General features: G+C 40.1%; 2 protein-coding genes across 5 annotated transcripts; one reads left to right on the top strand and one right to left on the bottom strand.

Moving 5' to 3' along the window:
- Nucleotides 1-200: 200 nt before the first annotated feature.
- On the top strand, nt 201-19,751 carry CHPT1 (choline phosphotransferase 1). Of its 3 annotated transcripts, none has more exons than XM_042837749.1 (9): nt 201-469; nt 8,221-8,368; nt 9,316-9,457; nt 12,371-12,455; nt 13,817-13,948; nt 14,537-14,695; nt 15,279-15,404; nt 15,788-15,898; nt 18,755-19,751. In XM_042837749.1, exons 1-9 carry the CDS (start codon nt 227-229, stop codon nt 18,797-18,799), a joined length of 1,191 nt encoding a protein of 396 aa, XP_042693683.1. In that variant the 5' UTR covers nt 201-226; the 3' UTR covers nt 18,800-19,751. The 3 variants fall into 3 exon arrangements, with proteins under 3 accessions (XP_042693683.1, XP_042693684.1, XP_042693686.1); XM_042837752.1 differs by lacking the exon at nt 201-469 and adding an exon at nt 3,392-3,568; XM_042837750.1 differs by lacking the exon at nt 15,788-15,898.
- SYCP3 (synaptonemal complex protein 3) lies at nt 18,581-26,728 on the bottom strand. Of its 2 annotated transcripts, XM_042837754.1 has the most exons (5): nt 25,764-26,728; nt 24,748-24,782; nt 22,769-22,886; nt 22,122-22,221; nt 18,581-20,509 (listed from the first exon to the last, which is right to left on the bottom strand). In XM_042837754.1, exons 1-5 carry the CDS (start codon nt 25,823-25,825, stop codon nt 20,402-20,404), a joined length of 423 nt encoding a protein of 140 aa, XP_042693688.1. In that variant the 5' UTR covers nt 25,826-26,728; the 3' UTR covers nt 18,581-20,401. The 2 variants fall into 2 exon arrangements, with proteins under 2 accessions (XP_042693688.1, XP_042693687.1); XM_042837753.1 differs by lacking the exon at nt 18,581-20,509 and having other exon boundaries at nt 21,353-22,221.
- Nucleotides 26,729-26,786: the final 58 nt, after the last annotated feature.

Here is a 26,786-nt window from a genome sequence, read left to right as displayed (position 1 = left end):
CGGGCAGCACCGCGATCCCGTCTGAGGAGACGGCCGCGCTCCGAGGTGAGAGAAACAACCCAGCGGAGGACGAAAGAACTTAGACAAATCGACGAGGCCCGGCAGGGGCGGCGGTTTCTCCGAGGAGAGGCGGCCGTGGGGCGTCGGCCTCTTCCGCCGCTGCCTCAGCCCCGCCCCGAGCGGCGGTGGCGGCCGCTTGAGCTCTGTGCCTCGCGGCCCGTCTGGAATGGCCGCCCCGTGGGTTCTGCCCGCGCCTCTCAGCCCGGCGCAGCTGAAGCGCCTGGAGCAGCACCGCTACAGCGCGGCCGGACGCTCGCTGCTGGAGCCCTGGCTGCAGCCTTACTGGGGCTGGCTGGTGGAGCGGCTCCCGCTGTGGTTGGCCCCCAACGCCATCACCCTCGGCGGCCTCTTGCTGAACTGCCTCACGGCGCTGCCGCTCATCGCCTCCTGCCCCACCGCCACCGAGCAGGTACCGCCCTGCGGGACGCGGCTTCCCCCGGTCCCCGCCGGCACGGAGTGTCCGGAGAGCCGGGCCTGTGTCCGCGGAGGGTGCAGTGGGTTTGCCCTGAAATTGGGGCGGTGTGCGGGTTGCACCAAGAAGTTTCCCGGGACGGAATTTTTGTGGTAGTTGGAGTGGGGAATATCAAGGGAAAGTCCCTCTGTGTGGAGGGCTTTGTGTCCTAAAGGTTGGCTGTTCTGTTGTTCGGATGGGCCTAAATCTTAATGGCAGAGATGGGGGCTGGCAGTTGGATTTATATATATATATATATATATATATATATATGTATATGTATATATATATATATAACTTGGATATACTTCCATGAGCATTCTTGTTGACAGAAGCATCCTTATTTGTCCCTAATTGCTTTGCCATTCATGCCAGCAGTGGTGCTTGCAGCAGTCAGATCAAGAAACTGATCCAGGTCAGAACTAACTCATCTTGGCCTAACCCTTTTGGCTTCATTGGTACACAGCTGCAGGCGGTGAGGAGAAAGGAGAGAGAGGAGAGTAAAGGGCTGGAAACTGCAGGTTGTCGTCTTCTAGGCCTAGGGTCCCCAGCAGAAGAAAGATATGGAACTGCTCGAGTGAGTCCAGAAGAGAGCCATGAGGATGATCAGAGGACTGGAGCACCTCTCCTATGAAGACAGGCTGAGGAAGTTGGGATTGTTCAGCCTGGAGAAGAGACAGTTGCAGGGAGACCTCACAGTGGCTTTCCAGTACTTGAAGGGAGCTTAGCGGCAGGAGGGGAACCAACTTTTCACATGGTTTAATAGGCATAGGACAAGGGGAAATGGCTTTGAACTAAAAGAAGGGAGACTTTAGGTTAGATGTCAGGAGAAATTTTCCCTCTGAGGGTGGTGAAGCACTGCCATAGATGCCCAGAGAAGCTGAGGTGCTCCATCCTTGGAGGCGCTCAAGGCCAGGTTGGATGGGACCCTGGGAAGCATGAGCTGCTGGGAGGCAGCCCTGCCGATGGCAAGGCATTGGAATTGGTGGGCTTTAAGGTCATTTCCAACCCAAGCCAGTGATTCTATGATTCTAATTGCTGTAGAGCTGCTACCTTCAGCTTACTGTTGTGATGTAGGTATCAGTTCTGTGCCAGCTGCGTGTCATGGTATTCATTCTAGCTTTTCTTTCTTTGCCATGCACATATTTTATCATAAAGCAAGTAAATTTTAAGTTATTTTTTGCTTTGAGGACTCATACTAAAATGTTATGTTGCAGACATTCAAGGAATTATTTCTTCCAGGAAAGCTCAGGTTGAGTTTTAGGAACATTTATGATTGCCACACAGCTTGATTTCTATGAGAACATACAGTCTGGACCAAACTTTCCCATTTAGACATCAGTATATCAATTGTAAGCGTGTAGCATAAAAGCATACTCCTCCTATTGCATTGTTCTTTGAGCAGAGACAAAACTTATGTTGCCTCTGCTCTGTGAGTATGCCCTGGCTTTTGCTCCCCTCACCATCATTATCTTTCTTATGCTTTTCTTCAGCTTTTCTCAACTGAAGATGGTGACTGAATGGCTTTCTAAAAAAAAGCTAAACCTGCTGCAGCACTACCAAGCGTTATATGTACTACTGTAACATCTGCTTTGTGCTTTTAGTGTGCAGGCTGGAAGGACTGGGGGAAGGTGGAACTGAAAGTTGTGTTAAAGATGGGCGTAGCACAAGCAGAACTAGTAGTATGGTGCATGTAAACGTTGCCTCACTGTGCTTGTGAGCCTCTTCCTCCATCCATGAAGAAACCATCCTTAATAGTCCTGTTGAGAACACTGAAGCACACAGCACACAATTAGGTGTTAAGTGGCAAAACCGAGCCCATGGATGGCAGCTCTCTGGTACTTGGTCAGACCCAGGTCCATCTGGCTCAGAGCTCCCTGAGAGCCTCTGGTGGCAGATGCTGAGCGTAGAGTGCTTTGCCCTGGTGTGTGCATCCCAGAGACTGGAGCAGGGAGTTCTTAGTAGGGATTCTACTGAGATACCTTTAGAACAACTGGTGGATCAACTTCCCCTCGATTTTTGCCTTTTAAATTCTTTGTTTGAATGCTTTCAGATTCTATTATGTCTGCTGCAGTGAATTCCACAGTTTAATAATGCTTTCCTTGCCCCACACAATGCAGTTGACGTCTGAAACCATACAACGCTTCCTTGTCCTCTTACTGTGTAGTAGCTATTTCCTTATACACTGTATTTGGCATCTTCATCAGCACCAATAGCTACTAAATGCCAGTTTGCTGCTGACCAGAACAGCATGTTTTAGCTTTATAAATGCTGCCTGCTTGAGCAATGCCTTCCTGTGTAGAAGGAACATGACATGTATCGCCGTCTTCTATAAATGCACCCTTCAGCATAAGCCTCTTTATCTCTGAGTCACAGCAGACCACACCCCACAAGCACTGCAGTAGCTAAAATCGACATGTGTGGATTTTCACAGTGTCTGTCTTATTTCCTTCTGTTTGAAAACAGGACAGCCACCTACAAAAATAAATCACATTACACTGTCTGGGGCAGGGGGACACTGCCTGCACATTTCATGCCCTGTACAGAGTTGATGTATCTTCTTTACTATAATTGAAGACTCTTTTCTTTCTTACTTTCTCTTAGAATCATAAAGTTGTTTGAGTTGGAAGGGACCTTTAAAGGTCATGTTGTCCAACGTTCCTGCAATGAACAGGGATACCCACAACTAGATCGGGTGCTGTGAGCCCCTCCAGCCTGACCTTGAGTGTCTCCAGGGATGGGGCATCTGCCGCCTCTCTTTTTCCTCATGTCCAGTCTAAATCTCCCCTCTTTTAGTTGGCAGTAATTTCCCCTTGTCCTGTCACAGCAGATCCCATTAAGGAGTCTGTCCCCTTCTTTCTTACAGCTCCCTGTTAGAAACTGAAAGGCCGCTCTCAGGTCTCCCTGGAAACCTGAACAGCCCCAGCTCATGCAGACTGTCCTAACAAGGAGATGTTCCATCCCTTGGGTCATTTTTGTTGCCCTCCTCTGGATGTGCTCCAATGGCTCCATGTCTCTCCCGTACTGAGGGCTGCACAGCTGGATGCAGTACTTGAGGTGAGGTCTCACCAGTGCAGAATGGAGGGGCAGGATCACCTCCCTCACCCTTCTGGCCATGCTTCTTTTAATGCAGCCCAGGATATAGTTGGCTTTCTATAGACTACAAGGACACCTTGCTGGCTCATGCCCAGCTTGCCATCCACCAGTACTTCCAAGTCCTTTTCAGCAGGGCTGTGCTCCATTCTTACATCCCCCTACTTGTACTGATAATAAGTGTTGCCACAACCTTGCAATTGGATTTGTTGAACCTCATGAGGTTCTCAGGGGCCCACTGCTTGAGCCTATCTAGGTCTCTGGGATGGCATCTCATCCCTTGGGTGTGTTGACCAATCATAGCTGCTATACTGTAATTCTGGAGGTAATGCTTTCTGGCAGAAGCAGGATCTTCCTTTAACCCACTCTTTGTCTCCTTAGCAGATTTATTCTCCTACGTTCTCTTGAAAGGAAGAACTAAGGATGATAATAATTGCTGACAATCTCCTGGGTTTCTCAGTGTATCACAGCACGGCTGGGTTTCCTAGATATGACAAAAAGTGACTGTGCTATTGAAGTGTGACATCAGTGAAGTGGGTAATCTGACAATAATCATAGAATATTTATTCACTGAAAGCTCTGCTGACCTACAGCGTGGACACAGTGCTAATATTGGAGTGTAGAAAGAGCACACTTTAGATGAGGAGTGCCATTTATCCCCATCATGTAGTAGTGAACAGTTTTTGTTGCTACAAGGAGTACTCCTTGCAAGCCAACTTCTCTGAAGAAGCTGCAGTTACTCCATTAACACAGGGTTTTCATACTAAGAGCAGCCCTTTCTTTGTTTTGAACTTAAGTCTATTTTAAAAGTCCTGTAGTAGCTATAGCAGGATCTAAGCAAAGAATAGCCAAAACTGATTAGAGTGGATTTTATCCACTGGTAAAGATTTGTCCTGCATGCTCTTGGCTTCTTTTGTTCTCACTTGTTTGTGAGAACAAACAAGTTTCTTTCAGGGCATTTCTTCTCATTATCTGTAATTTCCCAGAGGACACTGCAAACAGAGAAGGGCAGCTGTACAAGCTAGTCTGTGTCCCTCAGTGCCACATCCACATGGCTCTGGAACACCTCCAGGGACCGAAATGTTTCCTAATATCCAACCTGAGGGAGCTTATTAGAGAGAGGAGAAGGTTGGAGGAATGCAAGAAGTCCCTGCTGTGCAGAAAGTGCTCTAGGGATGTGTTATGGTTATTCTTTTTTCTGCCCCATTGTAATGCAGATTTAAACAGCCCCCTTCATTCTGCTGCTGTCAGTACAATTGTACTGAAGGCTTCACGCTGAGCACAAGTGAGGGAAATTCTCCAGTTCTGCGGGGGAAAGGGAGGAAGTCCAGTGACCTTTTGTGCATCTCTGCCAGAAAGGGGCACTACAGGCTAGAACTAGTGCTATGGGAATTGAGGGAATTACATTATGATAAAAGTAGTGAGTAATGAGATGTGGGTGAATATTTAAATGTTGCAGTTTTGGGGCTGTTCAACTCAGTGGGTTTGAACTTTGCTTGAAATAAGTGGTAAGGGATCTTCTCAGCATATCCACTCTCCTGCAGCTGTTCCATGGTCAGCCATCACACAGGGACACAAAACAAGGGCTGCTGTTGGACCTGTGTGGCTTCCTGAAGGCAAGGCGTGCCATGCAGTCCTGCCCAATGCTATGTCTGCATTCTCTTGGCATTTTCAAGCCCTGGGTTCAGCACGTGACTTGACCTTTACCAAATCTGCCGTTGATGAGATCCTGTATAATCTTTCAGACTTCTTTTGAATTCAAGCAGAGAAGCCTTTTTTGTTTGTTTGTTTGTTTTTCTCTTCACTGGGGCTTGTATTATATTCTAGCTCTGTTACAGTAACATATGTTCCTAGCCAAATAATGCATTTGCTTGGACAGGATATAACTTTGGGCTGAGATAATAAACACCTCATCAGTGAAAAGCTGATGATTACTGGGAGCCTCCTGACCTTTCAACTGAGTTCCTCAGCCATGTCAGCATTCTCAAATGCTCCCACTTCTCTAATTTGCAAACTGCTTGGGTGCAATGTGGGAAGCGGCTGGGGACTTCCCTGGATGGAGAGCCAGGCATGTGAGGAGGCTGGTGAGGAGATGGCAGCTTTAGTTATAAGGAACTCATCCCTTACAGGTGTTAATGGACACAGATGATCCTCACTGCCAGGAGAACAAAAACTCTTCCCCCCTCTTTGCAGTGGGGTGGAGAGGATGGTTCTAGTTTGGGAGCCTGGGAGGCGCTGTTGCTCTGATTTGTGTCAGCTAGAGCTCTAAGGCAAGCAGAACATGTGTCAGCACTCTTGATGCTGTGCCTGTACTATAGCTTGGAACTAGACAAAAGCCACTGTAGTGCCTAAACACCTAATAGAATGGTCTGACTTCAAGTTACTTTGCTTCTTTGAGGTAAGGTAGACAGAGATGATGTTACCATGAACAAGAATTCTTGTATCTTATATTGTGGAGTTTTAGGGTAGGAGGGAGGAATGTGGCTAGTGTGTTTGAGCACTGGGTACAGCCTGCTTTTCTCCATGATATGAAGAACCCCATGACTTCAGCAAGTTAATTAAGATCAGCCTGTCTCACTTATAGGAAGAATACTGCAAAAGGAGAGGAGCCTAATGGAGCATGGGAAGCATTGCCAGGTGCGACCTGGTTACTGGCCTCAATCCTGAGATTACAGTCATCAGTAGATCTAATACTGTCTTCATGTAACTTGTGTGTGTGTGTGGAGGCACATCATAAAACCCTGCAGACTACCTCAGTGGTATTTCAAAGGAATATTGGTGATAAAATTGGGAATATCTGCACAGTTATTACAGGATAGGAATGAAACTCTGTTTCTCTTAGCTTTCTGCTCATAATGCTTCCTTTATAAATCTCTGCTGGGAGCTGGCTTGTTTGAGACTATCTCATATTCTCCACGAAGCAAAGTGATCCTGAAAAAGCCCCTGTAGCTGCTCCAGTAGCTTTCATCTTTGAATTATATCACAAGTAAAATGATCTTAGCTTCATTGGGATCCTCACTGTGCTTTCACCCCTTGAAACGGCTAACCTGTGGCAAAGAACCCTCTGAGAGGGGCAAGGGCAGGAGTGGGGGCTGCCAGGCATCTACTGCTGCCCAGTGGAGAGTGGCACCGGGTAAGCTTGCACCAGTGAAAGTCTCAAGCTTTTTCCCCTTCCCAACAGCTCTTTCAGACCCAGCCACTGCAGCAATTGGCTCCTCTTGTTGCTGGCAGCTCTGCCTTTCCTCCTTCATTAGAGGAGCAAAAGTTTTTCAAACAGTACTTAAGAATTCAGACTCATTTAGACCTCTTCCACAAAACAAAATAGCTTCTAGTTGAGCTGGGCTGACAAGAGAGAAGAAATCTATGCAACTCAACTAATTCCACTGGTAACTATCAAACATGTACTGCTGTCATCACCACAAAAAAAAAAAAGATGACAGCCTTTGATATAGGAGAAAGTCTCCAGTAAAAAGCTATTGCTGTTTTCAGGCTTCGAACTGAACCTCTTCTAAATACAAGATGTGTTCTATGGTCAGTGTAAAGGCATAACTTTAACTGAAGCCGCGGAGCATGGTGATGAGAAGACCACGTTGGCTGGCTCTCTTCATGGTCATTCTTATTGCTGCCTTCCTCTGTGCCTCCCAAGAAATTGACTGAAATTATCATTTTTGACTTCTCCCCAACAGTAACACTAGATTTATCTGAGCATGGACAAAGCTCACCTTGTTGAGACATTTGATCAATTGTCCAAATCTAATTAATAGCCTTTGCTTTCTGAAATACACATAATCATGTTGGTCTACTTGCACTATAGGAGAGGAGTTGCAGAGGTGTGAAGCCACAGAAGCAACCTCCTATCTGCAGATGGAAAAGAATTAAGCTTCGTGACTGCCTATAGCTGTTTGCTTATTAAAATCTGCAAACTGTGTTTCCACCATTGATACCTGAGTTCGGTGCTCTCATGAACAGCACTTTTGAATATTAAGGGTACCGCTGGGTTTTACTGAAGCAAAATGTAACCTGTACCTCATTCAAGAAGCTTCAGAAGTAATTTTTAGTAAGAAAGAATTCCCTAACGAGGACATACTGACTGTGTATGAAAACAATGCTTCTGAAAGCTACTTTGTGTAGGGCAGCTCCTTCAAACCCAAGAGTGGTGTTAATACATCTGATCCACAGCTTGTTTTGAAACTAAGAGTCAGTGTTAAGTAGAGAGTTGCTCTGTGAAATTTAGTGAGTGGTTAAATTTCTTTAATCCAATTTCCAAAATGCACATATAGCCAGTTTTTCTGTGTTGGAAAAAAAAACCTCTTTCCATAAGAATTGACGTCTCTATTTAGTGATGTGTTTTAGTACCTGTACGTTGTAAATCTGAGCAAATGATCTAAATGTCTAATATTTAAGCTGCTGAGGATGTTCCTAAGTGCCTTCATACTACTTTCTTTTTTAAGATTAGTTTAATTCTTTCAAACTTTTTTTTTCAGCACAAATAGTACAGTATATTGTATACAGAATATAGTAGTTTTGTGCTGCACAGTATTTTACCTTTAATTAAATAGATTATTGGCTGAGAAATTGGGAACCACCTAGTGACCTTTTATGTGAATCTCTTTCAGGCACCTTCTTGGGCATACATCCTGGGTGCATTAGGACTTTTTATCTACCAGTCTCTGGATGCCATTGATGGGAAGCAAGCCAGAAGAACAAACAGTAGCTCTCCTCTAGGAGAGCTCTTTGATCATGGTTGCGACTCAATTTCTACAGGTAGCCTTAACCTACTGTTACGCATCCTAGTTGTAAAAATAAGGTAGCTGTTTTCAAGAGGAGCTGATTAATCACACATTTGTTGAAATTGGAAGGAACCTCTGGAGATTGTCTGGTTCAGGCCCATGCTCAGGGCAGCTTGTTCCCTTCACCATCAACCATTCACTCAGTCACTGCAGCCAGGGCTGCCCTCGACATTTGCATCCCAGATCAGGGAGGGTATTTCAGAAGCACTTTTAGCAGGTGTTGGGTAATACACAGTCTGCACTTGTACATCTTCATGCACTTTGAGCTTAATAATGAACAACATATACAGTAAGAGCATTGCTAGAGATTATATTATGCATAGTTCATGTTTTCCAGTAAGGTACAATTGATAAATAGGATTTACGTGCCTATAAGGCTGATGCTGGAACATGTAGCTAAGGGTTCTGCTTTATGTAAGATGTGCCAGAAAACCCTTTGTGGGCATCCAGCCTGGCAATTAGGAGGAGCGTGGTATATAAATGTTCTTTGGGAGTTTCTAAAAAGTAAGCCTTGCTCAGTTTTACTTTCTGCAACCTAGCTGCTGTTTGTGGCAATGCCTGCGTTTCTATGACAGTTTAAATGGCCTTGAGTTGGGATGTTCTTTACAGCTCAGTTCCCAGCAAAGCACTATCAGTCTTTGAGCATAGCTCTTCTGTTGGAGCTCATGTCTGTGCCATAAGGAAGAGGAAATTATAAGGCCCAAAGACAGAATGACTGCAGTAGGCTAAGGGGTGTGGCCTTGCCCTGGAAGGAAAGGAGTCTTGTGTTTTGGTCTGTCCCACCAGCACTGACCCTGATGTTAGCTACTTAAGTATCAGTCATATTCTAACCTTGTTATAGTGACCTGAAATGCCTTGTGATTTTCTCTTAACTGCAAGCATAGAGGGTATGTGACTAACATGTTCGTTTCTGCTTTTCAGTTTTTGTTGTCCTTGGATCCTGCATAGCAATCCGACTAGGAACAAACCCTGACTGGTTGTTTTTCTGTTGTTTTGTGGGACTGTTCATGTTCTATTCTGCTCACTGGCAGACATATGTATCAGGCACATTAAGGTTTGGAAAGTAAGTAGGTACCTTTTAGAACTGCATATGACAATGTCTGAGGCTGTTAGCTACTTGATTTCCATTTCTTCTTCTTCTCTTTTCCCCACGCTCTCTGTTCCTGTTACCCTCTTCCTAGTCTCCCTTTTGCCCTGGCAGACTTCTGTTTTACTTTAATTTTAAGTTGTGTCATATTGAGTACAAGACTTGTTCTTTTAGTAGTTGATTTTAGCTATCTGTGTTTCATCTGCATGCATTTAGCTCCTATTTGCAGATTTATCCACGCAGACTTGAGTTGTCTTGCCTGCAGTTTAACCAAGCACCGTATATAGGAGTAGGAACAGAGCAAGCATCTCTGATACTTCCCATTATAATTACCCTGCCATCCTGGAACAGATCCAGCACAGGGGACTCTGAATCAGTGCATTTGTAGCAGAATTCCATGGTAATGGATTTCTCTTCTGTGAACACGTTCAGTCTTCCTTTAAACAAACTTTCTGCATCCAGCACATCCCTAAGCAGGGAGTTTCACAGAACTGTGCCAGTGCTTGGAGAATTACCCCAGGTTTATTTGGGGTTTTTGCTGGCTCATACTGACTTTGATGTCCTTGAGGTTTTGTGTTAAATCACAGTTCTACTTGAATTCTGTCATGTTGTTCATGACTTTGTAGACATTGAGTCTGTTCTCACTAAACTGTGGGAGGAGGGGTCATTGACAATCATGTAAAAGATAACAGTTTTGATTTACCTCCCAAAAGTGTGGAGAATGCTGTGCCCTCCTGCAGCTCTGATGGTGCCTAGCATGGTGTTTTACTGTCTTTAAGCAATGAGCTGCACTTTGACAATGATTTATGAGAAGTGACCTCCTCAGCAGCTACATCTGAAATATGTGAGAGGTGAAGGCTGTCCTTCTGACAATCCTCGCCTGCTTAGAGTACTAGTGAGCTCTGTCTTGCAAGAAGCACTTTAGCAAATCAGAGCACCAATGGGCATGCAGGCTAATGATCAGCTATTTGCATGCTGTTTGGTATCTATCTGAAAGGCAGGCTGTCTCTGCAGTAATGCTAAGAGCTCTTCTTATTTGCTGGCCATACAAACCATAACTCTTACACCTGCTTACCCATCCTGCTTTTCTCCAGAGGACATTCTGTGGTGTAGACAGAAAGGGATGCTTTAGAATGATAGGTGAAAGGATAATTCTTGTAAGTGATAGTGGACTATGTCCAGTGATGGACATGAACTATGCCATAAGCTCAGGGCTTTTGTAACAAGGATTGCTTTTCTGTGCCTTCTGTTGCATAAGATGTGAGAATGATTTCTCCATATCAAGAAGGCATTGAAGCTCTTTTCTCTCTTAAGAATGAGTAGTTGTGAGAGTCTAAATAAAGGTAGTATACTCTACTATATACTCTACTACTCTAACTATGATAACACATTATACGGATGAAAGCTTTAGCTGATGCTGTTCCTGAATTAATGGCATTTGATTTTGGAAGTGGAATTACTGATGAGTCTCAGCACTGATGGCCAGGAAGAAGAAGAATCAGCACAGCTGGGTATTATACCACTGCCAGGCTGTACAGATAGAATACTCCAGGGCTCAATAAAATCTTTGGCCTTCAATTTGAGCTGCACTGCAGGCAACTGTCTGAGTCTCTGTAAAATTAAGTACAAAACTTAGGCACATATAATGACTCAGCTTGGAGTCCTGTCACTTTACTAAACAGGTAGAAAATACAAACTTGCACAAGACTTGCAAGCTGAATTGGTTCATCTTACAGTCGGAACAGTGCCCACAACTAGGAGAAGTGAGGGAGCACAGTGACAGAGGAGGGAGAAAAGAGTGCCCCTTCTTACTTACAGCTTTTGGCAATGACAAGCATCTCAGCACATCATCTAGTTGTACATAAAACATTGGCTCTTATAAGAGTCTGAAGATTGCAATGGAACTTGGCATATTTTGTGTCACTATCTTACATTAAAAAGTTTGAAGTTATTGTGAATATCAAGATCAGATAAGTGTTTTCCATTAGCCAGGAGCTGGTTCCCATCCCCTTTTAAAAAAACACCACTTCCTGTGCAAACAGTTTGTGTGCTAAGCAGGGAATGATGCATCTTGATTTTGGTCAGTACTTTAAAGTAGCACGTCTGTTCTAACTACTTATGGAAATATATTTTAAACATCTATTGTTACTGCTTGCTAGTAACTTTAGTACTCTGGGGTTTTTTTTTAATACATACTTATATATAAATGTACGTATATATATATACTTACATACTGAGCTCTCTCAAAATATTTCAGAAATTAGAGACAGTAAGATAGATTGGCTGCCATGTCTGAAAACAATAACAGTGGAATTCAGAGTCTCAACTATAGAAGGGATTGAAGACCACCTGTTTTATAAAATGTTTTATGGAAAAAAGCAACATGTCAGTGATGAGTGTCTTCTGCTAACCATGACTCAGTCATCAAAATACCGCCCTTATGATCTTTGGGCTGTATCTGTCAAGTTTTCATGATACAACAACTTAAAGAAATCCCATCTGTCCCATTCTGCTCTTCGTGGTGCCTACTTCTGTATGATACTTTCAGTGTGTTTTCTATGAACTTAATATTTAACATGGTTACTCGCATAAGAAGTCTGTAGATTTTTCAAAATTCTAAAATAGTTAACAGTGTATTCATTAAACATTGTTTCCCTGTGAAAATTGCATTCAGCTTGCTCTAGGTTAAGCACATAGTTCCATTTTAAATGTGTGCCTCCAAACAGTATTTTTCTTAGATAAGGAAAATCACATTCTATATGTACTTCGTGCCTTAAGGGGTAATCTGAAATAACTCAGTTTTACTTTGCTCTCCCTGCCCCCCATCTCCCTACACTTAAAGCAAACAGAACCTTACTGAATCACTAACATTTACTTTTTTCCCCCTAGAGTTGATGTAACTGAAGTTCAGATAGCCATAACGGTGTTGCTGTTGGTATCTGCATTTTGTGGAACAGCAATATGGGACTATAAGGTAAGTGTATAAAGTACATCATTTCCTATGGTAATTGAAGCTATGCAGTTCAACTAGAATCAACCCCTGCCAGTTGTCTGATGTTCTGCCTGGGCTTCCTGTACAACTATGGGTTATATTTACGTTGTAGGTAACTTAGATGTAATGGTGTGACTCGCTGTGCACAAATTTAGAGCTGTGTAGAGGAAAAAAAGACTCCATCTGCCGTGTATGCAAACTACTGATCTGTCACTAATACTCTGCTCATAGTGAAGCTTTAACACATATTTTGTTACTTCTATGTATTTTACTGCAAGACTGGCATTTTTATTCTAATTCTGTTCTAATCTAACAAATCTACGTTACTGCAGAAAATCCAGATTTATGTGTCAGTTGAGATGTACTGATTTTTAATGGTTATGTCAGAGCTGACTTTAAACATACATCCTATATTTATAGAATTGTTTTCTGTCCAAAAGCGTTTGTTTGCCTATCTCTGCCTTTCACTCCATCTTTAAATATTGACTTTAGCATGCAACAAAAGTGCATTAGACCAGTAATTCAAATTAGTTTACCAGTTTACTCAGCAGTTAGAAACTATTTAGCTGAGGTTTGTTTCCTGCAAGGCGCTTTTGCTCTATTTTTACACAGAGTTATTTTCACATTGGAAAACAACTTTAAATATTAATGAATTACAGTTGCTTTTTTTTTTCAACATTAAAATCTGTGACAGTTATGCTGTATCTCAAAGCAATCTATGTTAAAAAATATAGCCAGTGGTTTCAATTTATTGCTACTTCTTTTTTCTTAAATCCTCTGCTGCCTTTGGAAGTTTCCTTGAAACTGCAATTGATTCTGAAAGGTAACTGTTTAACAAAAATTTTCATCCAGAGACGATTTTAAGTGCAAAGATACAGCATATAAACGAGTATTACAACACAAAGCAGGCAGATGGCGTTTGTGTTTCCTGTGGTTTGGTATTGCAGTACCCACTGAGAGGGAAGGAACTGTCCTTCCTGCCCCTCCCATGTCCTGGTGGAGCAAGCCTGTGGCAAGCTTTTGCTTATACAATAAAAAAAAGCACCTGAAGAGTATTATAAGCACATGCAGTAAAATCTAGTTCAGTGTAAAGGCCAGAAGTTGTTTGAATTTGACTTTATTCCTAAAAGAAATGTGATGCCTTCTTAATAAGGAAATAAACTCCAAGCATTGTCCTCCTGAGCTTATTTTCAGCAAGACAGTCATGCAAGTAAAGCAGTTCCTTAATAAGGGTCAGTAGTGTGGTGGTTTTTGTTTTTTTTAATCACCTCCTGGGGTGGGGGGGCAAAAATAAAGCTGGTATCTGTGACCTTCAATATCTTTCTCTTGCTTTTCCTGCTAAGGTGCATTTGATAGGCCTAGAACTGAAGTTCTTTGCAGTTGTTGGCATACTGTGTGGAACAGCAGTTTCATGTTTCAATTACTTCCGCGTCATCGTTGGTGGAGGGGTTGGAAAGAATGGATCTACAATAGCAGTAAGTTGTTTTAACGTTCCAAATAGGGTTTGAATAATTTACATTCGTAATTTATTAGACTCCAGATAATCAAAAGAGTTTTGTCTCTTTAAGCAGAAAAGCATATGAATTTCACACATTAGAAATACTTATTTGTTAATCTGAGTATGTTGGATGGTCAAAGCAAAGACTTATTTAGCTGTCTTCTCTGTACCTGTTACTGGATTCCTTCTGTCACAGGAAGCAGCAGTGAATTTTCTTTCAAAGTTGATCAAAGGTTATCATAAAGGATATTAATAGCAGTAGCACAGTGCGAATGGACTTTCCCTAAGCTTTGACAGCTCTAATTGCTTTCATTCAGTGGGTGTTGTTATATATATATATTATTATACTATATTACTATATATTGTATATATTAATATATTGGTTTTTATATTCTTATTATTGTATTATATTAATATATTATTGTTATATTTCATATATTAATATATTGATTTTATATTATATTATTATTGTATTATATTAATATATATTTTTATTATATATAAAATGTTGGTCTTGCTGTGCGATTGAAGCCAAAGAAGAGTTTTCTCTCCCTTTGTATTTCAGGGAACAAGTGTTCTTTCACCAGGTGTCCACATTGGGCTACTTGTCACACTGGCCATTGTGATCTACAAAAAATCTACAATTCAGCTGTTTGAGAAACATCCGTGCCTGTATGTCCTGACATTTGGATTTGTGAATGCTAAAATCTCACAGAAGTTAGTGGTAAGGAATCTTCTCTCAGCCCTAAACATCAACCAGTTGTTGGCTTAACAGATGCATTCTGAAGCAGTAAGCACAGTGCAAGTTTTCCAGATTTGCTTTGCTACCACATTATGTTATGACCTACACACTGACACAGGCTTAGTCTCCTATAGAAATTAAATATGATACTGATGGGGGGACAGGGGGGGGGGGCTTGCTAGCTTACAAGTTACTAGCCTTGCTGATTGCTCAAGTACATATGGATAGATGTAACTAAAAAGAGCACAGAAGGTCATGTGTTATTTTTCCTATGTAATAGTAAAAAAAAAAAAAACCACCAGGACTTGATTCAAATAGCTGATATCACTGATTGAAGTGCTGTATAGTGATTGAGCAACCTGCAGACAGGTTACTTAGCCCTTGACAAAGAAACTGTGAGAGAGCAGCAGGCTCTTGACCTGCCTGCTGATTGCTTTCCAGAGGGCCCTTCAAAGAGGCTGGTGAAAGGTAAGGACACTGTGCTTTCTCTTGAAGTGGAGGCTTTGTGGTAGTTACAGTGATCTCACAGTAGTGCCTTTTGTGGTCGTTTTTTTTTTTTAAATAGGTGGCTCACATGACAAAAAGTGAAATCAGTCTTCAAGACACTGCATTTATTGGACCAGGACTTCTCTTTTTGGACCAGTACTTCAACAGTGTCATTGATGAATATGTTGTTCTATGGATAGCTCTGGTAAGCATTCTGCTTTATACTTTTGATGTGGCATATATAAAGGAATGGACTGAGAACTGTCTCCATCATTCCATTCTGCCATTTCAGATTTACTCAATTTCACCTGTCATTGTGGAAAGAGTGCCAGGATACTGCATAACCGTATGCTTTGGGAGCTAATTGGCTTTCTTTCCTCAGAAAAGAGATCTGAAAGTAAAATTATGGATCTCTTTTTTGTAATTCTGCTTTAATTCAGGTGGTTTGTTTAATGTTACTCTAACTACAAACTGTGCAGTGCATATCAAACTTCATAAAATTTGATATATTCTGATTAAAGCTGAATTTATAGCAGAGACAATTTTGTGAAATACATTCTTAACCTGTTCTGTTTTGTTCTTTTTAAGTTCATATCCTTGTTTGATATGCTGAGATATGCCACTGGTGTATGCCTACAGATTGCTGCTCATCTTCATATACATGTCTTCCGAATTTCATCTCATCAAGCTCCTGAACAGGTTCAGAACCATACTGACTGATTAAATAGGTCAAGGAGAAAATAAACAGTTAGCAGAATGCTGAATGAAGCAGCCTCTCTGGGAAAACAGATTAAGCTTTTCAGTAAACTAGTTTCATGAGAAAACAGCTCATGCTATCCCAGAAATTACCAGATGCTAGAGTTATTAAATACAAAGTCATGCAGATTCTGTTTCAGTGTTTTAGACATTGGAGCTGTTACTTCATACCATAACTGTCACATTTGAAACTTTTGTTGTCTCCTGTTAAGTACTCTTAATTATGTACTTCTGGTCTGTAAGCTTCTTCTGGACTGTAAGCTGCAAACCAAGGTGCTACAAAACAGAATTATTTTTTCCTAAAGCAAGTGACTGATTTTCTAACATTAGTTTCTGAAGTATTCTACTGTGAAATGGCAGTCAGAGGTGGATACAGTACTGCATTGTCAAGACTGGTAAAAATGAGGGATCCTTGGGGTAAAACTAGTAATCTGCTTTGAAAGTTCTAAAGAACAAGATAGTGCACCAGTAAGATGAAGGAAATAGAGGAAAATTTTCTTGTTCCCTATTTCAAGATACTGTTGGCAGTGCCTTTAGGATTCATGCATTCTCTAGTATCTAGCTTATTGTTACTAAACACACTTGTAGCTTAGAGGTTGTTTTCTAATGGCAGTTTCTGCTTTTGTGATTATAATAAGGTTTGCCTCATTGTACCCATTATCTAGGCTGTGGGCAGCTAGGTACTGGAGGACTGTAGCTTCACCTACCCTAATTTTTATCTGTGAAACTGTGTAAGTTGAATTACTAAGTTCCTTGAACTTTAATGTCTGTTAGACTGTGACAGTGCAACACACCCGAATATGACAATGCAACCTACCTGCGTGTAACTAATTCCCTCTGAACTGTGTTTGCCATTGTTTGTATTAACTTCTGTTGTAATCTAATTTATTTTGTTACTGTCACCATACTTTATCCAAACAAAACCATAAGGAACTAAAACCTATGTATAGTAAAATTCTACAAAATAGAAGGTCAGTCCTAATATCAGCCTTTTTTCTTTTCATTAGTGAAAAAATAAAGTAGCTTACTGTCTGTACTAGCAAATTACAACTTGCACACAAAACCTAAATGCTCAAGCTCCTTTAAAGAGGTAATACATCAATATTATTTTTGTGAGAAGCTGCTGAATGTACACATTGTCACTTTTACTTGCTGCCATGTAGCTGAGGTTTAAAGTTCATAAAGATGTTACTGAATTGTACAATAAAAAGTGCTATTATTTGTTGCAAAAATATTACACTGCAGCTTCATAGCTGCTGAGTTCAGAAAGCCTGCCTGAGATATAGGACAGAAAATACTGTGCAACATGTTCCCAAGACCTCAAAAATGTAGTACAGTACTAGGTATAAATAGTTGTAAAGTTACAGTAGAGGTAAGGAAATGGTAGAAAACAAGTGCAGAAGTCATTGGAAAGCCAGAAACAAGAGGTAATGGCAACAAGTAACCCAGTATAGAAGAGTGGAAGCAAAACCTGTTAACTGTATAGCATAGCATCATCTAATTATCCTTAAAGGGCAGAGACTGAACACCACAGCTAAAATTAGCATTGCTAGTTATCTGATACTCACCATGGACCCATACTACCTCATGCATCATCCTAGCAATGTAATTTCTGTGTTTGCTCTGTCCCTGAGTGCCATCTGACACAACACAAGACAGCTCCATACAGGCTACTTGCTCAATTTCAGTTGCAACCCACAAGCTGAATTTTCTGTAAATTAGCTATCACTGATCTGTCTCCTGGCACTGATGAGCAGTCATCAGATATGTTGGTTCTGAACTAAAAATCCTAGTAAGCTGCAGATAAGAAGTTGTACGGTTTGGTTTTGAAATACATTGTTTTAAAGTAATCAGATCTGCTTGTGTGGGTGGTTTTTGTGTTATCTACTATTATATGAAACCTGACAACACGTATTTTAGGAACTACCTAATTTGTAAAAGTGGATGTTCAAGTGTAATGACTTTCTGTAAAAACAAACTACAATGCAAGCTAGGCTGGCTGTTTTAATTTATAATCACTGACTGTAATGAGATGCATAAATGAAAAACGCTTCATTCTTAAAACAGACCTCCCTGAACTGCTAATCATTTGAAACTGCAAAAATTAATATTCCATTTCAAGTAAGTGAGCTAGATTACCTCAGCAGAAGTGTGCAAAAATATATAACCCAAAACGCATGCAGTAATATTCAGTTATGCTTACTAGAGCAGATGTCCTGTCAAGCTGTGGTACTACGCTCATTGTTCAATTAAAGAAATCTGCTTTTTGGACAAGTTACAGCAGTCGATACATCTCTTATTGGTAAAAAGAAATCACAGTGGCCTGAACAAAAGGCCTCGTGTTTCATTTACCATAACATACATCATTAAACCACCTTTCATAACCCATGAACTTTAACTACTGACAGGCCTGTAGGCTATATGTTGAAACTGTGAAAGTCTTGAAGCTGTGGCTTTTGTAAAAGGCTTCTATTTGCAGTGTACCCAGATTAGTTAAGTTTCTATACAAAACTTCAATTTTTTTCCCATTCATTTTACCTATTGTTTCAATTGAGCGTTATAAAAAGTGAAACAATCGAACAGTCCACTGCTAAAGAAAGTGAACAATAATTGGGCAGACCATAATTGGTTAGGGGTTTGTTCCCCTTAGAAACAGATTTACTAATATACCCTCTTACAACATTATCAGACACAAGATTAGAACAATCCATTAAAGTATTTAATAGGAGCTTTAAAACACTTAAATCTTAAGATAAAGTTCTTTATGGCTAACGCCTATACTTGTATCGTGTTACTTAGGTACAAGTTGTTTCTCCATTGAGCCGTCAGAATAACATGGACTGAAGAGACTTGCGAACGGTTGCCATCTCCTGCTGTTGCTGTTACAAGAAAAGGAGATTATTCTGAACAGATGCCATACCAATATGACTCCTTAATCTAATTAAATGATGTCTAACGACTCCCTTATAGAATGTTCTATTTTTGTATTTAACAAAGTTCTTTATAACTACTGATACTTACAGTGTCCATCATGATCTTCTTCTGTAGCATAGCCATTTCTTTGCGAAGTTCATTCTGTGCACCAGCTAGAAGAGTTTCATTGTTTTTCTCTAGCTCTTCCATGCTCTGAAGTTAAAGATAATCTTAATTCAGAATGCTCACTATCAGAAGTTCAATTTAAAAACAGACAATCCATTATTCAGATTACAGTTCGATTTTTATAGCAGTAGTGGTCACTGACAGTTGCAGATGAATTTTGTCATGAACTTGAAAAAGAAAATTGTATAGGACTCCAATCTACACCGCTGCTTAAACAACACATACCCTGTGACAAAAACAGTCCTTTCCACTCAGCATCTACCAGGTGTAAGCTACTATCCTGCATTTCAATAAAGATGACAATTCTACAAGTCTAGATGTATCTGTCAGGAAGTATGGGGTGGTACAGTTGAATATCGTGACAACCTTGGAGACCTGAAGCAACAACTACAGAAAATGTTACGTTCCCTCCTCTTTGCACATTTCACTCTAAATAAACTGAGGTAAGGCTCACTGGTTATCTTCCCTTTTGCTCATATAGTTTGCCTAACTGAATGCACATTGCTGCATTTTCTTTGACTTGTACTTAAAGTTAAGCATATTTGAGGCTTGACTTTTACCTTTTGATCTTCTCTGAGAAGAAAAAACTGCAATTTTTTTTTTTTAAAACTTTGCTGAAGATGTTTAGACCTTTTAAAATGGTTATTGTTTATGAACATCTCTGTAACGTCCTATAATGTAAATTTCAACTATCAAAGTGTTCCTCTGTTTCGAATTTATTTGTCAAAGCTGCCTGACTTGAAAAAACATACCATAACAAGCAAATTTCAAAACAGGACAGTTAGGAAAGGAAGACAACTGGGAATGTTCAGCCTGCAGAAGAGGAGCTCTAAGGGAGCAGCAGTAGCTAGAAAGGTTCATGACCAAAAAAAACCTGACTCAAATTCTCATGGAGAATGCACGTGCCAGCAGTATTAGAAGTAGTCAATTACAGCATAAAATGTTAATTTTATGACTGACTTTCACTTATGGCTGACTTTCACTTTTTCAACACGTACAAAAAACCTGAGGGACAGCTGAGACAGAAAACCTGATAATTTGACTGTCTATATAAAGTTTTGGGTTAGAAAGCATGCTCTGAGGGTTAAATATTTGAAACAGGAAAGCCCATCAGACCCCTGCAAGAACACACTTTATAAAGCATTCATATACAGGCACCGTATGTGTGTGTATTTGGAAAGAACAACTCATTTTTAAATAAAGAAAGAGAACTAACTAACATGAAGACTCATGCTAAGCTGTTGTCCCTCCTTAAGCAAACATTAAATTTCTGTATTACAGAAAGGATGGATTACTACAGCTTTCCTAATGATGTGATAAGGATCAGCTGTCTTCTAAAATGAAAACTTACTGTACCTTTAAGAATTGCTCATATAGTTGCTTAATAGTTTTCAGTCTCTGACTTTGAACTATTCTTGCCTGTTGAAAAACTTTTTGTTGCTGACGAAACATATTCTGAAGCAGAAGCAAAAAGAAAACAAAAAAATGCTTTTAGTTGACCCAAAGTACTCTGACATCAGCACTGGTTATCATTTATCAGAATGAAAAGATTCTACCTTCATTAACAATCTGGCTCAGAATTGAGACACCTGCATGGAGAGTTATCCTTGTTTTTATTAATAAAAGGACTAAAGATTGGATTAAGCCCTGAGCTGTCACCTACAGGCCTTTCCAAAGGGAAGTCTGTGACATCCTATGAGAACAGCTGGCCAACACAGTATCTGAGAGTATTCCAGGGAGATGTGCTGAACATGCAAATGTTGTGGGGGTACAAATTCACCAATAGCATGTGATTGTATTCCACTGTCTCCTTTCATCATGAAGTTCTCATAGATTTATTGCGTGGAGACATATTTTTAAGCAATGCTTGCTTAGATACACTTTCCTGTACTCCTTTGTTCTTCCCATGCAAAGTCTGCGCATGCTCAGAATCAGCACATCAGTTTCTTCTCTGAAATCACCTCAGCTTTTCTCAGTCCATACATTGGCCTAGGGCTTCTTTTATTCCCATTCATAAACTTGCAATAAAGTACTTCACTTTTCTTCACTTTGAAATATGTTCTCAAATTTAAACAGTTATTGAACCACCAAAGGTGAATGAAATTCTGAAGAGTTATGTGTTTGTCTGAACTATGTACAGTATTTTCACATCTTTACATGTTTGGGTGACCTGGTTATATCAGTACTCCATATAATGACATCAAAGAATCATAGAATCTCTCAGGTTCGAAAAGACCTTAAAGATCATCAACTCCAACCACAACCTAACCATACTACCCTAACAACCCTCCACTAAATCATGTCCCTGAGCACCACATCCGAACAGTTTTTAAACACATCCGGCTTTTAAACTCAACCACCTCCCTGTGGAGTGTATTCCAATGTTTAACAACCATTTCTGTATGGAAGTGTTTCCTGATATCCAATCTAAACTTACCCTGGCACAACTTGAGGCCATTTCCCTTTGTCCTGTCACCAGTGAGAAGAGACCAACCCTGTTCTTGTTGTAAGCACCTTTCATGTATTGGAAGAGAGCAATAAGGTCTCCCTTCAGCCTCCTTTTCCACAGACTAAACAATCCCAGTTTCTTCAGCCCCCCCTCATAGGGCATATTCTCCAAGCCCTTCACAAGCCTTGTGAAGCCTCACGTGTCAGGCTGTTGGGTGTAGAGGCACAGTGCACTGTACAGTTGCATTTCCTGGTCTCATGCCCTCTAGCAGTCTCACTTGAGTTCTGATTCTCCAAGAGGAAGATATGCTACACTTTGCAAGGGCCTCCACATGATCTGCAATTCTGGGTGATAGAGATGACATGGCTTCCTGGTTCGGGCACGGTCATAGCCTTCCTTTCTCTCCCATTTGAGAGATTAATTGTAACTCTCCTTATCATCACCTTACATTCCTTTACCATTTGTAGTAAATACGTTCTCTCTCCTTATCTTAATTGGGTCATTTTTCTTTCCTTCTCCCCAAAAGGGGTGCCCGTCCTGTTGCACTTGAAAATGTGACACTGGGGGGTTTCCCTGTGAATAATACACTGTGAAACACATCCCATGTTGGAAACGCACCGCTAGTTTTTCTTCCTGTTCCTCTGCTTTCTGCACATCTACATCCCACTGCTGAAACACAGTCAGGAACTGCTGGGAGAACTCATGATTGAGCTTGTGCCTACAAGCAGATGTTGGCTGTAAGTACTACAAACACTCCGAAGGATGACAAGGAAAGATAAAGGTTCTACATGCACAGAATAGGAGCTAGTGTGAATTAAAAAAAAAAAAAAAAAAAAAAAGGACTATTTTGAATCTGTCCCTAACTGAACATCATGCTTTAGAAAAATAAAAAAGGAACACTCACACATAAGTACTTACATACATATAGTGACACAGCACTGATAGATGAAACAGATTAAAAACAAACAAATCAAACAACAAAATTTTTCTCAGCAGAATTGTCTCAGCATTTTACAGAATCACTGTTTTAACCAAATTACAGATTTTGGCATCGACAAGTTTATAATGAAAAGAAAATCAGCCCATTCTTTAGTTCATGATGCTGTAGTCTCTCTATGTAAACAACAATTGGTTAATACAAGTTTCAAATATATAAAACCAAAAAGACAGCTGCAAGTCCTGCAGTTTTTCCATCTCATTTTTTACAATTTGCTCTGCTTATAGTATCAGACATCACAGGTCTCAAAACCAAGGGTAAATGTTACCTCTGCTCCTGCTGTGTCTTCCAAACATGTTCAATCTTCTGGTTACTGGTTTTGAGTGAGGCTTTTGTATACATTTCTAATCTTTTCCTCTTGGCTAAGAGAGCTTTGTTAATGTCAGCTAGAATCAAAGAGTAGTTAGAAGTTAAGCATACCTTAAGCATACCTAGAAGTTAAGCATACTTGGACACCAGAGCATTTTATTAAAGATGCTGATGAATTTATGCTTTGGAAAAGCAAGCAAGGCGCGTTCTAACAGAAAGAAGCTCACATGATCTGGGCTCATGTCTGCTAAATTAGGAATCTTCTCCACCTGCTGCTGGCACAGGTATGAGAGCTGCTTCTTTATTCCCCCCACAGAGCCTACCTTACACCAGGCATCTGGAGCAGCAACTGGACATCACCCCTTCTCCTCATTTATTTCACTACACAATTAGCTTAACACTTCCAGGCCTCCCACTAATTCAGCTAGGCCAATGCTTCTTAGATTTTTCTCAAGAAAGAACACTGGCTCAAATGTTTGAAGAGTAATATCCGAGCAAATTGCCTAGATTTCAGAAATAAGAGGTTGTGTGGGATTACTGCCACTGTCAACATATTGAATGAATGAATGTCAAACTACTACTTATACATCAGAAAGACTCCAGTATTTTTAAAGAAGTATTCAGGTTAATGTAAGTTAATATGTTCATTTCATTTTAATTTACATTTGGAGATCTAAGGAACAAGTCACAGGTAGCTTAAGGTTGGTGTTTAAAGCAATTGCTTTTCCTTCCTACTGTAGCCTTCGGAAAACATCTCTCTAATTTGCTGAGGCATCTGCCCCTGCTACTGCCAACCCTATTACTTTTAATCAGAGAGCATCCTCTCTTTGATTCATTTATTTTCCTTCCATCTTTTGAGTCCTAACTAAAAAGCAATCCCAGCTTTTTAATATTAAACACTGAAATCCCTCTCTTGTCTATACTGTTAGATCCAAAATAGCATACTAACACGTATCTTAACTGAAAAAAAATATCTTAATTCCTTAATTAAAGAATTCTTCAAACTCTTTCACTTTGAAATTTGCATGCAAACAACAACTGTAGTTACTTTTCATCTCATACATGAAACTATCAACCAGATACTGAGTAATGCCAGCATTACAATGTTCTCCCTTTCTGATGCTTTTTTAGACAATTTGTATGAATGAATTCATTGCGAGTGCAATGAACTTTTTCTCTAAGCTGCCAGTTGTCTGGAATTCAGTTCATCATTCTGAATGTTAAGTAAAGCCATCTAGGATTTCACTTGATTATGACTTAATTAAATCAACATAGGCAACACAAACAAATCCCTCCACACTACATGGCCAATATTAAATACCCTCATTCTTTGGCTGTGCTAGAAACTTCTTACTCTCCTTTCTGACTGCCGAAATTCTCATTTCTACAGATTCCCAGATTCTCTAGACTTCTGCAGATGCAGTGCAGACTGCTACCTTTCTAGCTCCATTTTATCACAGCTACAATTTACAGTCATTCCTTATCTTGAATTTGAGTTACTTTTTCTATTTAGCTGCTTCATGTTTAAATGCCCTTCATTTCCTCACTCCAGTCTTGCAATCACCACTCTTACAACAAAAAATTGAATAAGGGCAATGGATTTTTAATTCACATTGTACATTCTCTGTGATATAATCACTGCCTCTCAACCACTCCTTAAAGTGGGAATTGATCATCAAAAGTACTCATGCATCTTTGCCTTCTTCCTTGAGTCCACACAATACTTTTCTCTCCTTATATACAGTTATGCCCTTCTCTTCTATCCATCTGCTCCAGACATATCACATATTAGTTCTCATCTGCAAACTGGCTGTAGGCAGTGCTACAAACACCAGCCATTTTATTCAAATCTCATAAGTTATCTTGCAGAAATGAATTATTGCCAATTCTGTAACTTAAACATTACTTTGCAATTTGTTAGAACATGAGTGTACTTACCTCCAAATCTTTCCAGCATATTCTGTACTTCACCCCTAAAAAATAGTTTATGATTTTTGAGCATTTCTGGACTTTTGATTAAGACCTGATGTAAATGCCTTAAACTAATTTTATCGCAAGCCTGTTACTTGTAAGCAGTGATAGAGTTGTTACTGCTTCACAAGATATAAATAAGACTTACTCCTCCTTCCCCTCCTGCAAAAAAATCTTTTAGAATTAGTTTCTTGATGAAAAGGTTACTACAATCTATCAGCTTCTCAATAAAGAGGCATTGGAGGCATTCAAGGCCAGGCTGGATGTGGCTCTGGGCAGCCTGGTCTGGTGGTTGGCGACCCTGCACATAGCAGGGGGGTTGAAACTAGGTGATCATTGTGGTCCTTTTCAATCCAGGCCATTTTACGATTCTTTGATTCTATGATTAGGCATTTAAAGGGTCCTGAGGGAAAGAGAGTGGTAAATAAAGCTAATCATTCCCCCATCCCCAAAGAAAAAGGTATGCAGAGCATCAAAGAACAAAGAACAATTTCATTAAAGTTAATGTAACTGAAATAAAAAAAACAAAAACACAACATAACCATCCAAGATAAATGATTGCAGGGTTGTTTTTATAGCACTTAAGATGGTATCAGCAGTGTGTAAAGCACTGGTATGACAGCTGACAAAACAGTTACTGTGTTTATGTATTTATGTCTCACTTTTTCCACAGGATACCACTGTTTTTTGGGGAGGAAGAAAAAAAAAATTCAACTCAACGGCCTTAATCTCAAGAAGAGCTTCTGCAACACATACTTTTGCATTGTAGTTATTTAGCCAATACATTTTCACTTTCATTCCATTTATCAAAAATATTTTTCATGTATTTTTTAGATCATTTTAAATACTGTTAATATCTTCAAGCAATTGAGATCAGAGGGGGAAAATATAATTAAGAATTTTTTTTAAAAAATTCACCATTAAAAAAATTTAAGGACTTAATTTTTTTTTTTTTTTTTTAAGAAGCATATTCTAAACCTTACCCCATATCATCTGGAACCACATGAGTAGTCACCATAGGTCTTTTCTTGCCATGCTTGTCCATTACCGGTGTTTCACCTTAATGTAAATTTCAAAAAGATTTACAAAAAATACTTTATATTTTGTGGGGCCTTTTGAATTCCTGGAAGTGTAATTACTTTTCACTAAGATCACTTCTTTGAACATCTATCCCATCCCTTACACATCCAGCTCCTAACACTTGATTGCAAAGAACTGACAGACAGCGATGGACCCCACATGCCTGGATTTGAGCTGGCACTGCCCTGAGTTCCTCAGTGCTGGTCTCCACTAATTGGAGTTCCTCAGTCTACAGCTACACAATTACCTTCAGCTTCACAATGTAACAATTATCAGAAAGCTAAAATTGATCTTAAAAATCAGGGAAAAAAAGAGACTTACAAGCATTTCATTTTACCCTAACTACTGAAACTGTGTACTCTGACTTTTAAGGAAGCAAAACCACAGAGAGATATATTCACATTCTCTCAAAATAGATTAATAAATCCTTGGCTGTTAGATTTCTGTTACCAAAGGTGGGGGAAAAGATCAAGAAAGATTATAACTAATTCAAGACAAAAACAGAATTGTGAAAGAATACCTAGAAATATGGATTGTTTTCAAACAGTGAGCATTAGTGCACACAGCCATACAAGCTATCCTGAAAACAAGACATCTATAAATGTTGTAAGGTTGTTCAGCTATTCTTAGAGAAATTACGTTGGCAAACTAAACAAAAACTGAAAAAGATTCTTCCCAATTCCATACCTACTTCCCAATTTTGCAAACCCCCTCATTCAGGAGGTTGTAGAAATTTACATTCCGATCCACACACCAGCTAATACAAACTGGGTGGCCACTAATATTTGAAGCTTAGGACAGACTTGTCCAGATATTTCACAGAAAGTAGCACAGCAAACTTCACAGGGAACACTCAAGATGCTAGTTTCATTATTTGCGCTTACATTTCACTGTCTTATAGAAATGAAGAAAAGGATTTAGTTTAG

The sequence above is a fragment of the Centrocercus urophasianus genome, unplaced genomic scaffold (assembly GCF_019232065.1).
Source record: "Centrocercus urophasianus isolate 14NV4802_14NV808 unplaced genomic scaffold, USGS_Curo_1.0 seq_73, whole genome shotgun sequence".
Classification (NCBI taxonomy): Eukaryota; Metazoa; Chordata; class Aves; order Galliformes; family Phasianidae; genus Centrocercus; species Centrocercus urophasianus.
Note: the sequence above shows the minus strand (reverse complement) of the source record. Positions and strands in the feature narration are given on the sequence as shown.